The sequence below is a fragment of the Gekko japonicus genome, unplaced genomic scaffold, assembly GCF_001447785.1.
Source record: "Gekko japonicus isolate JY-2015 unplaced genomic scaffold, Gekko_japonicus_V1.1 scaffold117, whole genome shotgun sequence".
Classification (NCBI taxonomy): domain Eukaryota; kingdom Metazoa; phylum Chordata; class Lepidosauria; order Squamata; family Gekkonidae; genus Gekko; species Gekko japonicus.
Window position 1 is genome coordinate 1,270,740 of NW_015173676.1, and position 13,069 is coordinate 1,283,808.

Sequence of the window (13,069 nt, forward strand, 5' to 3'; positions counted from 1 at the left end):
ACTCAGTCCATAGCCTGAGGCTGTGATTATGCCCCTCCCCACCTCACAGTTCAAAAGGAGCGTTCATCAGAGAACAGGGATCAACCCCTGCAGGAACCCTTGGAGAGGATTGGCTACCTGCCTTGCTCTTCTGCAAACAGTGGAAAGTTCAGTGGGGGCAGGGAGTGGAATGTACTGGCAGTGGGGGATAGGCTTTTTCCCTTTTAACATCTTAATCACAAGGTGGAGTCCTGTGTGCCCACCAAAAGGTTCCCCTCATCCTTCAAGCTGTTGGTCCCAGGGAGCACCCTGAATTAGTGCATTGATAGAAGCAGAATTCTACCCTCAATCTCTTTCTCTACACTGAGATGGGCACATGCCACGGCTCCTGTACCCTCTCCAGAGGATGAGGGGAGTAAGCCTCTTGGGGCTTCTCTGTTTCATCTCTTAGGTGGAAGAGGTCTGCATGACTTGTATTCCTTCCAGCTACTAGATGGCTGCTGTACTGGGCGGTGCAACATGCTTGCCTTCTCTCTCATTACAGGGACCAAGACTGTGCCATTTCTAAATACAGCCCCCATGTGGTCACCTTTGCTCTGAAGGGAGATGCTGGAATTGGAAAGCCTTCCTCTGGGAGCAGTGCCCCCATCTGGTAAGGCCTAGGGATAGCTCTGTCTTTGGGAAGCAAGACTGCCCATAGAATGTGACCATGGGCTGACATCCCTACTCCAAAACACCTTGGGCACTATGGTTTTGCGGCACCACAGGCTGCCCCAGAATTCAGGGCTGCTCTGTGTGTGGAAAGACTGACAGTCTGAAACCTAACAATTATTCATTCTTGGGGGGTGGGGTTGGTGCAGCTGAATACTGTCCAATTATTGCCTCTTGTACAGATGCCACAGGGCTTGCCAGTAATTGCTGTGTGTAGTTGTTTCTTGCTTCAGTCCCATTGAGGTATGGGCCTAGAAATAACTAGTTACAGAACTACATCCAGGCAGCAGAGATGAATAATTGAGCCACTTCACACCCAGTGTATCTTCTTTTCAGTTTAATCAATCTGTCCCATCCTTTTGGCCATTTTTTTCAAATCTGTAGTGGAGATTTGGATTGATTTTTGCCCCCAAGCTGATTCCCAGTCTTTGATCTCCCTTTTTTCTGATGGCCTGCAGGAATCAAATGTGCACATTCAGTTACTTGTTTTCTAATTTGCACTGCTTTCCCCATTTTGCAATAAATACCAGACCTGGAAGTTGTTCTGATATCTGAGATGAGAGTTTTATTTTATAAATAGAGGTGTTTTTCCTTGAGGAGGTTGCAAATTAGGTTTCTGAAAAATTGTGTAAGCCACAGAAGCACAGGCTGACTTTAGCTATCAAGCCAAGGGAGCAACCTGAGAAGACATTTATCACTTCTGTGAACTATCCCAGATAGCTAAAGCTAAGAGTGGTTAGTTAGCATACACATTTGTGTTTATTTTCACATATGCCGGATTTTTATGTTTTCTTCCTCTCAAATAAAACTTTCCTTCTGGGTAAGTCTTGCAGCTAGATACTAAGGTGTGCCCCATTTGTAAGGTTTGCCTAGTGCAGGAATGGCGAGTTGCAGCTATTGAGTCTGTCAGACTACAGAGAGCAGCCAGTTCCGCTCAGGTTGCCTGGTGCCTGTAGCTCACCCTATTTCTATTTCCCCAGGCTGCTGTCCTCCAGAGCCGTCAATGACCTGGGACCCCTCTGCAATAAGCTGAATATTAACCATATTGGTGAGGTAGCCTTTCGACTCCGGTAAGTTTTTGTTTTGTACAACTTTGTTTTCTGCTCCACTTTTTTCTTCTCCAGACAGATGATGTAGGGGGGAAGGAATTGTATGAAGTTAACAGGTGCCTGATGTGGATAGCGGAGGGATATATATCAGGACACCTAGCGGCAGAGCCTGGTAAACTCATCCCAAAGCCATGAGCTGGGAATGAGAGCATGAAAATGTGTCTCAATAAACTCAGACAGCTTGTATTCCAACCTCTTTTTTCCCCCACCTGTCCCCTACTTCCAACCTGGTGTGTACCATAGGCATGAAAACACGGAGAATCATAGAGTCCCTTTCCAGTATTTTTTTGCTGTGGGCATATACAGTTCCTGCTGTATAACTTGCCCTGTGCAGGTACAATGGATGAGCCAGATCAAGCATGGTTTGTGGCCTCCCATCCCCTACCCTCGGATGTATAAGAGGAGAGGCATCTCTCTCAACTCCTTAGCATTCTGAAGTGTGAGGGATGTGCCCTCCCAGGGTGAGGCTAAAAAACAAGATGCCTTCTAGGTCAGGGAGCCTGTGGCCCAAGCAGAATGTGGCAGTATGGCAGTTGAGAGTGGCGTGGGAACCCTGTGCATGGCCTGGGTGCAGAGTCCTTGGGTCCCTGCAGAGTCTCAAGAGAGGATTTGTTGCTGTTCTTCCACACTGTGCAACTGAGCATCCTGCATAGGTATCATAGTTGCTTTTTGTAGACCCAAGACTTCCTAGAGACACTTTGCCAGCCAGCAAATTGAGAAAGTCTGAATTGGGATCCCAGCAGAGTGTATGCTGAAGTATTTCAAAAGTGTCAGTAGTTGTGTCTTTTGCACAGGAAGAGTCTTCTTCTGAAGTACTTTAAAAGTGGGCCAGAACATTTCCTCCCAAGCACAGATAACTGCTCCTGTAAAGAGGTGGTGGACACCCTCTCTCCTAATTAATTTTTGAATTGCCACACCCCTGTACTGGGGTGGTAAACAACACGTAAGCAGAGCACACTGTCTTTATAAATTGACAAAGTTGGCATTTGCTTTCTGCCATGAGCCTCTCACACCCAATGGCTTTCATAGGCAATCCCATTTCTTCTAGGACCCTGCTGGAAGACGAATGCTCTGCTTTGGAAAAGTGCATCTCTCATTTACAGGTAGGGTTTGAATCCCTCCCGTCCCAAGTAAGGCCTCTGCAGACAAGCTCCTCCCACATGCCGCATCGGTCACGTGCACTTTCAAGGGACAAGGCAAGAGTCTGCTTCTGGAGGCTGTGAGACCAGTTTGCACTTTGCCTCAGGCCTTCTATCACATCCTTCTTCATCCAGTATTTCTCCCTTCCCCAACCACAAATTGGTCTGTGAATAACTCACAGGTGGTCCCAGGGCCAGCCTGTCTGCTGGCTTAGAAAATAGGTTGGGTGGACTTGAATTCTTCAAAGGGGGGGGGGGGGCTGACACTGTTGTCATCCCAGCTCCATCTGTTGCTAGTAGTTGGTGTGACCCTTATTCCCAGAACCGAGTGGGGGGTGGTGGTTAGGAGAGAGACGTGAGTGGCAGGAAAGCTGGGCACCCCCCGGGGGGGGGGGAATAACAGTTCTATGCTGAGCTGCAAGAGTCCCACTCCCTGGGCCTCTGCTTGTCCCGCTCTGCTTTGCAACGCTAGGCCAGTAATTCCAGAAGCTGGTGAATTGTGCCAGAATTGCTTGTGGTAGCAGCAGATTTGGCATACTTTAATTTTCAGTGAAACTACAAACTGGTGTCTTCAACCAAACAACCTGCATACTTTGTTGTCCTATCCTTGCTGGCCTTCTGCATTGACTAGAATGGCCAGAAGACTGGGAAGCAAAATAAAGTATTCCATATGGGGAGGATTCTCTGTACATCTCTGGGAAAACTGAAAGTGTCTTCCTCAGCATTCTCCTTCCTTTTGGTTTTGACTGTTTCCTTGTTCCACAGTGTCAGCTGGAAAAGGCGCATTACCAGGCTGCACAGTTGCTAGAGACGACGCATGAGCCCACCATGGCTGGTATGCAGAGCCCTGGCTTCGTGTCCAGGATAAGAGGAGGAGGAAAGGGAACCATTTCATTGTGCCTGCAGGCATCATCTTGAAAACAAACTTCTCTCCACAGAACTGCAAGAGGAGAAGCATGCCATGGAGCGAGACTTGCAGCTGAGCCAGTCTCCGCTGTCCCCTGGTCTTTCCCTCATGCCACAGCTGCTGAGGAGGAGCAGCAACCAGCCTCAGCCTAGGTCAGATGGGAACATCTTAAAAGCAAGGTGACCACTGTGGGGCATCTGCGGAGCTAGAAGGAATCTGGGGACTAAAGGTGGCAGTTGTGGTTCAGAACCAGTTAATCCTTGTAGGGTGTCCAGCATTCCTGCCAGATTAAACTAAGGCTGATGGAGTTCATTCTGTACAGGATCAACTGGGGACCCATTAGCTCTGTGGCAGTGTCTGAGGCTGCTCTCCTTTTGGCTTTTAGGTAAGAGCAATGTTTGGGCAATGCCAGCAGCTTCCTGCTAACCCCCCTCCCTTTATTCTGCAGCCATTTGGAAGGTACTACCAAAGGGCCAGACTTTGAGGAGACCACCCCTGCTTCTTCACCGAGTCCCAGAAATCAAACTACTTCTGTATCCCATCAGACGCTTCCTTGGAGAAGCCACTCAGTAAAAGGCCTGCAGGGACGGCTGCAGCAAGAAGAACTCGGGCAAGCATGGAAAGAAAAGGACACTCATTTTCACAGCCCTGGGGCTGCAGCACCACCCAAGGGAAGTAGACTCATTTCAGCCTGCAGGATAGCAGTAGCAGGGGTGGTCCCTGCCTTCCACCCAGCACCTCCCCCAGAGCCCTGTCCACTGCCACGCTTGTGCCCCCGTACCAGGCTGCTGCGATGCAAAGGGCCCAGCTAGGGAAACGAGATCACCCTCTCCCCTTTCACCGCTCATGTTCTCCTCCCGTGATGCACTTTGCTAAGGGCAGCTTGTTCTGTTGTTTCCGGGGTTTATTCGCTACTACTTTGGCTCATCCTCATGTACTGGTCAGGGGAGTTCTGGGGGTTCCAGGAAAGCAGAAGGGCAGTAATGAGTCCCTTTCAACACTGGTCATCCTCCTGCAAGCACCCCAAAGGCTGAGATTTTTCTCCTTCTCACCCCCAACCCACAGTGGTCTTTGTGTTAGCATTGTGGGGCACCTATGACCCTTAGAGCTGCCCCCCTTTCCCATTCCAACAAAGTAGACTGCACCATCCTAGGCTCAGGAATATAAATTTCATTAAAATCTATCAGACTTTAAAAATCTACATCTGGGAGAGTCACAGTATGGGAGACACATCACAATTATTGCTATGAACAATAAGGGACGGTAATGGCAGTTGCCATACTTGACATAAGAAGGAAGGACAGACATGGAACCATGCATTAAATAGTGGAACACTGGTGCAGGGGAGGGAGGGAAAGACTGAGTGCTGAAGTCTTAGGACAAAAGTACCACCCTGGCACTGGAGCCATCTGTCCTCCCTCTGTCTGCTCATGATGCAGACATTTGGCACTTAATCACTGGCCACTGTGCCAATAGCACCGGCTGGCCACTGTGCCAATAGCGCTGGCTACAACAGTTACCACATGGGAAGGAAACCAGATGTGCCCTTGCTAATGGCATCATGGCTACACTACAGCCATCGTGCATGATCAAGAGATGAGTGGTGCCCCCTACATGCACCATTTGGCACTGCAAGGTGACTTAGTGGCATTGCCACAGGGTACAGAACAGGATAGTAACTACCAGGGCCTCCTGTCCCCTCCACTCAGCATTTCTAGGGCTAAAGTGCAGGCAGCAACACTGAAATGAAAACACAGGGAAGATGAGGCTGGAAGACAGAACCATTAGTAACATCTACCCACCTGAGCCAACACAGGCCTTGCTTTGTGTCAGGTCTTGCAGCCAGACATGGGGCCAATGCCTCTGGCCGACCCCTCCACACCTTGGGCAAGGGGCTGGCAGTTTCTGCCTCCCCACTAATACTGGAGGAGTGGGACGCATGGAGCCCAGGCCTGCCTGGGGACAGCCTATCAGGAAGGTTGTGCTTTGTTTCTTTTGTGCTTCTCCCAGGTATGTGGACAGGACATGGCACATCATCTGTTCTTAGCACCATGGTTGGCTCTGCCCCTTCCCCTAAAGGATGGAGCAGGGCTAGGTCCCAATGGGGTCTTGCCAGTACAGTACCCCTCCAGTCAAGTTCATTGCTCCTCTCAGAGGAGGGGCATAAAACAGTGCTTTAGAAAACCCTTCCTACCCACCACAGGGCTCAAGAGTCAGGTCCCCAGGGTCAGTTTCAAGAATAATGGGCTTGGATGAGCACTCAGAAGATGCTGTAGGAGTACTGGTGCATTGGCTTGCACATGTTGCCCAGCACATATGATACTGCTCTGGATTTGTATCACGGTCACATGGTGCATATAGATGCTTGGTGTGCATGTATGTGTGCGAGATGGTGCGTGTTTAAAAACTAAACATGGGTTCGTAGTTCTGGATGTGTGTGCATGTGAGATTGTATGTGTGCTGCATCCACACATATGCATGCAAACTAGGTTAGGTTAGATTGAAATACGAGCATGTGCCTGACTTACAATGCTCCCACCTACTCCCTGGGAGGGATGTCTCACCCATGCTGCCCTCCAGTTGTTCATCTGTTAAACCTATTAAATAGTTTCTAGCAAGAGTATCTCTTTTGCTGGGCACCATGACTAGAAGTGCATATTGATAAGGATGGGGGAGCTACCTCACCTGTTTGAGAAATAAGATAGGTGAAGAAGCTGGGAAGGTATGTGCAGTTGTGGGTGATGAGCAGTCTTCAATGCATCTTCTGGAAGAACTCACACATGGGACAACAACTGCCTAGCCCAAGGCCAAGCTTTGCCAAGAATGTCGGGATTACATTTACAGCTACTGCCCAAACCTCTTGCCCTATCCCCCCCCCCCCAGTTTCCCATTCATTTCTCTTGGGGCCAGTCCCCATGGCCCTGATCCAGGGCAGTAAGGGGCATGCTGTCCCCAATGGATTCCAGATCCCCTGGGCCTAGGTGCAGCTGCCAGAAACCACCCCAAAAGGGGCTGCTGACCCACTGCGGCACCAGCCTACCCTCCTCCTGGTACCCTTTTAAGGCATCCCAACTATTCAGCCAGTACACACCCTCCCCCTTTCTGACCCCTGGTCCTGGCTGTGAATTGGGGCCCTCTGAACATTACTGTAAACATGAAGGTTACAAGATGGCACAGGGGCACTAATGAGGTGGGTGGGGTGGGAATGCACAGCCACCCCTCCAGAGTCCGGCACAGCCTGGGAGCCAGGGCTCCCCCACCCAGTGGGGGGCGCTGTAGTGTATCTGAGCAGAGTAGGGTTCGGAGGACCAGGGCAGATGGGAAAAGGGGAGGCGCAAGGAGGGCTCCCTGCCCTGCCTCCCAGGCTAAGGTTCAGATCTTGGAGTCCTGGCTGTGGGTAGAGCCATTGCTTCCAACACTGATGGCAACAGCCACGCCAGCTTCATCACTCTTGGGTTTTTCAGGGTTCAGCAACTGCACCTCCAGCTGGGACTCTATAGAGGGGCTGAGCACTGATGCATAACGGCCGCTTCGGTGCTCTGCAAGGGCTGGGCCCCACTCACGGCTTGGCCGGGTGGCATTTTTCACACGCTGAAAAGACAGAAAGTATGACAGAAGATAAGGGTTGTGGCCATCCTGCCCACCACTGGGAGGCTCATGCTGTGCCCTTCAGACCCACGGGGCTGTCGTATTTCCCCCACCCTCACACAGCCTCACCTGCAGCAGCGAGTCCCCTTCTGAGCGCAGGATACAGAACACGGCATAGATTGGAATGCAGATTACTGAGGACAGTGCCATGAGGAAGCCAATGGTGATGGCCCAGCCGGGATAGATGTATGTATTATAGGTGATGGGTCGATACTGGATCACTGTGAACACGAGGATAAACTGGGAGAGGAGAGAAAAAAGACTAATAGCAACAAAGCCTGCAGCAACCCAGCCTCCTCCTTCAGCTCCACATCCTCATGTCCATCCACTTCCCCCACTATGTGAGACTCTCACTCTTGCTCTCTGTTGCCGGCAAGCAGGTTGACGTTTCCCTGTAACTTCCCCGCCCACTTCTATTGTGCTTTCATTCACCTCTCTTCCCTACTGCCATTCAGATGACTAGCCCCATACTTGCCCCAGGAAGCTCTCCCTTCCCCACACTCACAAAGATGATAGCAGGAGAGATGAACCTCCAGCAGATCTGAAAGAAGATGGGGGGTGGGAAACCCAGCATCATCTCAATGTCCTTGAAGTAGTTCCGGTGCCCTGGGTGGAGGCAAAGAACGACCGATCAGCAGAGTGGACATGGCAACAGAACACTCTGCCTGAGTACTATTCACCCTACATGGCTTTGGGAGTCAATAGGAAACATGAGTGACATCAGTGCTGGAGAAACTAAGTTGTGCAAATGAAGAATGAGCACAGCTTGCTGATTCCCAGGCCCCCACCCACCCTAACCTTCTCTCCTTTCTGAATTTTGGGATGCAACTCAGAAATATGCATGTCCACTTAACTGATTCCCCTTTTTAATAAATACAGGGGATTTTGCTCTTAGGACTAAACTAGGCAAGACAGTGGAGATACATGATGGTTTTCACATCTCTTTAAACATTGCTAAATTTCAGCCAGAGGGGAGAGAGGACAAGGGTGCTGGGTGAGGACCTTTTACAATCTCTTTCCTCCTCACATGTTTTTTTCTGATTATGTCAGCTCAGCTACTCTGGAGGCTTCATCTGTCTGGCTAGGGAAAACTTACATTTTCCAGTATGTTTTCCCCCCACAGGGGAGCTTTTCCAGAGGAACAATTTTCATTTGGGAAAGGGCCAGAATGAAAATTGTTTGCTTTCCTTTGCTGTTTAGCAAAAATCAAAGACACAGGCACTTAAATCACAGAATTCTGCCCTCCTGTCCTGTATGGCCCTCAGTCCCATTGCAGGCAGAAACCTGGCAGTCTTGAATTGTAATGAGAGGTTCTGTCTATTAGACCAGGGCCAGTTCCAGATTTTGAGAGGGCTCTAGGTAGAGAGTGTCCAGAAGGCCCCTTATGCCCACTACCCTGCCCTTTTTCTTGCCCACTCACCCACTTGCTCCCACATCGTTCTCCTGCTGGCTTGCAAGCTCTCCTCACCACCTGGTATAATAGCCGTCCACACTGCCTGCATACCTTTCCCCTGATAGTGGTGGGTGCAGCGAGGAGTGCCACGGCAACCAGGAATGCTGATGCTTTATGCACCACCCAGATGCCTTTCTCTAGCAGCACTAGGCAGCACATGTAGCTGGGAGCACATGTGGCAGTGGAAGGATGTGAGTTCAGGCACCAGAGGAGATGTGTGAATAGGGAGTCAGCAGCAGTGGGCCCCACCAGAAGCCGTGGCAGCTCTCCCTTCTCAGGAAATGCCAATGCCAGCCCTGTATTGCGTGCTTCCCTTCTGAATTGTAACCTGATTTCAGCCTCTCCAGGCAATCACAGTCCAGCCCTATTCTGACTACATTTCTGAAAGGGAGAAAGGTCATGTGGACTCTACCTTGCTTAGCCCCTGAATGAGGCAGCAAATGACTGGCTGCCAATTAGACATGACCATGCAACAGGCAGAGTACTTACCATAGACGTACATGATAGAGACACACATGATACATGAAATGACAACTAGAGAGAAGCTTGCTGCATAGTTGTCCATCAGTAACAGCCAGTAGATGCCAGCCTGGGGAGGGGGGAGGAAAGTGGTCAGTAGTGGTTAGCCCAAGTCCCCTCAGCTTACAGAAGTAATTTTTACCTCTTACTAAACCCACCTCTGCGTCCACCCTCACTGCCCTGCCCGCAGAAGATTCTCACAGCCGTGCCCTGCTCCCCACGCCCCCTACCTGTGTGATGAGTGGAACACCCAGCAGGAAGCCCACCACAGCCACACCCAGTGTCACAAAGGTTTTCCGGCGGATGATCCAGTCGTTTCCCACTTCATCCACAACAGCTGTAACTAGAGTCTCCAGGAGGCAAAACTGAGGAGAGAACACATCAAAGGGAAACAAGACATGAGATTGCTGAGTTGGCTGTAATCTCTCCATCCCTCTTCCTTCAACATTAGGATCAACATTGTCTCCTCCATTTTTATCTGCTCCAGGTGCATTGCTTAAACAGTGGTCTAGCTAGTGGTAAGGCTGGCTCTTTTACTCCTTGGGAGAAACTGGGTGTTAAGTCCTTGGTCTCAGAGCACCACTTTGACTCACTTTGTATTGACTTACTGGCCTTCTTTTGCTCAGCCTGGAAGGGGTGTAACCATTCAACATGGGATGACCCCCTCAGATTTCCAGAGGCCCTTGAAGCTTCCATCACCCAGTGTTTCCTCTTCTCTGGTGCCATTCACTCATCCTTCCCAAGGGCTCTATGAACCAAGTATGGGAAGTCCCTGCTTGCTAATCCCCTGAGTCCTAAATGCATGCTAGTCTCCCATTAGCACACGCACACACACACACACACACACACACACACATATACACAATATCTACTGGTACATCCATCTTCACACTGAGACGCCACATACCCATTGAGGGCAATACTTATGGCCCAGCCTTTAGCTTTCTCTGTCTCTGCCAAACATGCCTGCTTGCATGCCCGGCCACACTGCAAAAGCGTTCAGTTCTCATGTTTGTTCTTTTGGTCACCCACCCCACATCTCCTATGTGCACATTTCCATAGTTACCTGTGTGCCCAGTCCCAACAGGATGAGCATGAAAAAGAAGAGTATAGACCAGAGAGGGGAAATAGGAAGAAGTGTCAGTGCCTCGGGGTAGGCTACAAAAGCCAGGCCAGGACCGTGGTCGGCCACCTTGGAGACATCCACACCTAGGTGGTTGGCCATGAAGCCCAGGATGGAGAAGATGACAAAGCCTGCATAGACACTCGTGGCACAGTTTGTGATGCTGATGATGATGCTGTCCCTGTAGGAAGTAGGGGGGTATACCATGTCATGAGAAATCAAGGAAAGGGGATGAGGGAAAGTGAGGGAGGGAGAGAAAAAGAATATGTCAAATGATGAGAATTGGAAGCGGTGAGAAGTAAACAGATCTGTACTGTTTTTGCAATGAATAGTCACTGAATGAACAAGGACAACTCTGAAGAATAGTCTCAAAGTGCCTCATACAGCTTTCTAAAGCTATGTGTAACATCTGGGAACCCTATGTATACAGCTCTCAAATCAGGGGTCATTTCGTAGAAAAAGAGCTAGGGGTACTCATTAGTATAACTCATTAGCATATGCCACACCCCCTGACATCAGGGGCCCGCCGGTGGACCTGCAAGGCCAGCGGGAGTGCGAGGAAGCCCCGCGAAGGCCCTCCCTGGCCCCAGGCAGGCAGGGGTGGGGAGAGGCGGGGAGGAAGCAACTTACCCTCCCTCTTCTCCTGCCTCCTCCTGGCTGAATGAGGGCTGGAAGCGGGGCGGCTGGAAGCAGGGGGCGGGGCTTTGTCATGTGCCCCGCCCCCCTGCACCTCACCCGGGGGAACTGCATTCCCCCGCGTTCCCCCCCGAAATGACCTCTGTCTCAAATTCTTTGGAGGAAAGGAAGCAAACAAAAATGTATAACATTTATTTTTAATTTTTTAAAAAAGGATTAGGATGATGGTCTTTTATTTCTCTTCAACTGACAACAAGTACAAAAATGAAGTTTGAAGTATATATAAGGAATCATTAATCCACCTTACTGAACTCTGTGCAAATGCCTGATCAGTCTAGCTAAGATCCTGGTTGCAAGCCCCTAGCTTTGCTCTAAAAAGAAAGTTTGCAGCCCTCATGGTTTTAGAGAACAGTGTAAATATAAGTAGTAAATCCCACAAACTCAGAGGGACTGCACTTTAGGAGTCATAGATCAAGACTTCTGTATTCTGTCGTTATTTCCTCTGTACTCACCTTGATGAGAACTATGCCCCCCCAAACATTCTCTCTACATCCTCCCTGCCCTGCTGCTTATATAATGTCTTACCTGTAGCAGTTGTTGTGGAACTTGTTATATGATGCCATAGTGATCAACCCACCCCAGGCACAGCCCAATGAATAGAAGATCTGAGAGGCTGCATCTCCCCATACCTGTCAAAGACAAAGACATTGATGAGGAAAAGGGGTTACCACCTCATTGTTGGCCCATCTTAGACCAGCCCAGAACTCCCAAAGCAAGGGTAGTTGGGAGGGCAATGGTGCAGCTGTGATACCCCAAGGCTGGTGGCCCTGGGGCACCCAGCCCAATCTGCTGAGACATTCTGCACAAATACCTTTCCATCAAGGATTTTGTCCCACTGAGGTGTTAGATAGTACATGATTCCAGTAACAGCTCCTTCAAGGGTTATTCCCCGCACAAATAAAATTGTCAGCACCACATACGGGAAGGTTGCTGTGAAATACACAACCTAAGGGTTAAAGGGAAAGTTTGTTAGAACTCAGATGCACAGAAAGTGACAAGCAAGGTCCAAAGAGGTTTCCTTCTCCAGAGGTCACGGTGCATTCACTGTGCCAACTACAACAGGCTAGCAACTCCTCCCATACTTCTCATCACACTGTAAGGAGAATTCTTCAGTGTTACTATCACTATTTTAAATGTGTATTGTGTATTTAGTGTTATGCACTGTGATTCTCTAGCTATATCATGACCCACTCACCCAATAATCTCTCCTATATCATAAAGCTGATTTCAAGTGGCAACATTCCATGTGCTCCCTCAGACATTGGCCCGTCAGCTGCCGCTCAAAAGTACTCACATGCCATTGGCCGGGTGCTAGGTCTGTTCCTCTTCCCTGCCCACTCCCCCTTCAGCCACTGTGTTCTGTCAGAATTATTGGGAAACAGCTTTCTCTCTTGACAAAGACGCTTTTCCTGCTTTCCTTCTGTGTGAGACTAAGTTTCCCCTCAGTGGCTGTTGGTAGGTGTCATGAAATGGCAGTTATCTATGTTTGTAAGACGGCTGTGGTTCTTTGTTTAAAATGTTCCTCCATAAAGTTTAATTGAACTGTAATTTCAGAGAGGGGCCTGCAAGAGTATCACTCACTGGGTTGAATGGGGCTTTCTCATCTGCTGCACTACAGTTCCCAGCTGCCCCAAGGCAGAAAAGGACGGGAAAACAGGGACTGTCCCAAGGCAGTCTTTGTCCCTGGGAGGCAGCAGAAATTCAGCCACTCCACAGTCGGCTGGACTGGGGGATGAATGGAAGTTTCCCTGCTCTCTTGGGCTAGAGAGAGAGGCTGAAGTACAG

The 13,069-nt window shown here is 49.7% G+C and overlaps 2 protein-coding genes across 2 annotated transcripts in view; one reads left to right on the plus strand and one right to left on the minus strand.

Annotated features, from left to right (window-relative positions):
* CCDC24 (coiled-coil domain containing 24) overlaps positions 1-4,676 on the plus strand; it is a 12,453-nt gene extending 7,777 nt beyond the window's left edge. Inside the window, exons 4-9 of the mRNA XM_015422946.1 lie at positions 524-631; positions 1,671-1,760; positions 2,848-2,902; positions 3,704-3,773; positions 3,877-4,024; positions 4,294-4,676. Coding sequence (XP_015278432.1) covers positions 524-631; positions 1,671-1,760; positions 2,848-2,902; positions 3,704-3,773; positions 3,877-4,024; positions 4,294-4,657 — 835 coding nt within the window. The 3' untranslated portion in view covers positions 4,658-4,676. The remainder of the gene's footprint in view (positions 1-523; positions 632-1,670; positions 1,761-2,847; positions 2,903-3,703; positions 3,774-3,876; positions 4,025-4,293) is intronic.
* Positions 4,677-7,208: 2,532 nt separating this feature from the next.
* The window catches only part of SLC6A9 (solute carrier family 6 (neurotransmitter transporter, glycine), member 9), a 49,148-nt gene continuing 43,287 nt past the window's right edge, over positions 7,209-13,069 (minus strand). Inside the window, exons 6-13 of the mRNA XM_015422958.1 lie at positions 12,096-12,230; positions 11,810-11,913; positions 10,532-10,769; positions 9,696-9,830; positions 9,436-9,535; positions 7,999-8,099; positions 7,563-7,733; positions 7,209-7,436 (exon numbers count right to left, since the gene is read on the minus strand). Of these exons, the coding sequence (XP_015278444.1) occupies positions 7,218-7,436; positions 7,563-7,733; positions 7,999-8,099; positions 9,436-9,535; positions 9,696-9,830; positions 10,532-10,769; positions 11,810-11,913; positions 12,096-12,230 (1,203 nt within the window). The 3' untranslated portion in view covers positions 7,209-7,217. The remainder of the gene's footprint in view (positions 7,437-7,562; positions 7,734-7,998; positions 8,100-9,435; positions 9,536-9,695; positions 9,831-10,531; positions 10,770-11,809; positions 11,914-12,095; positions 12,231-13,069) is intronic.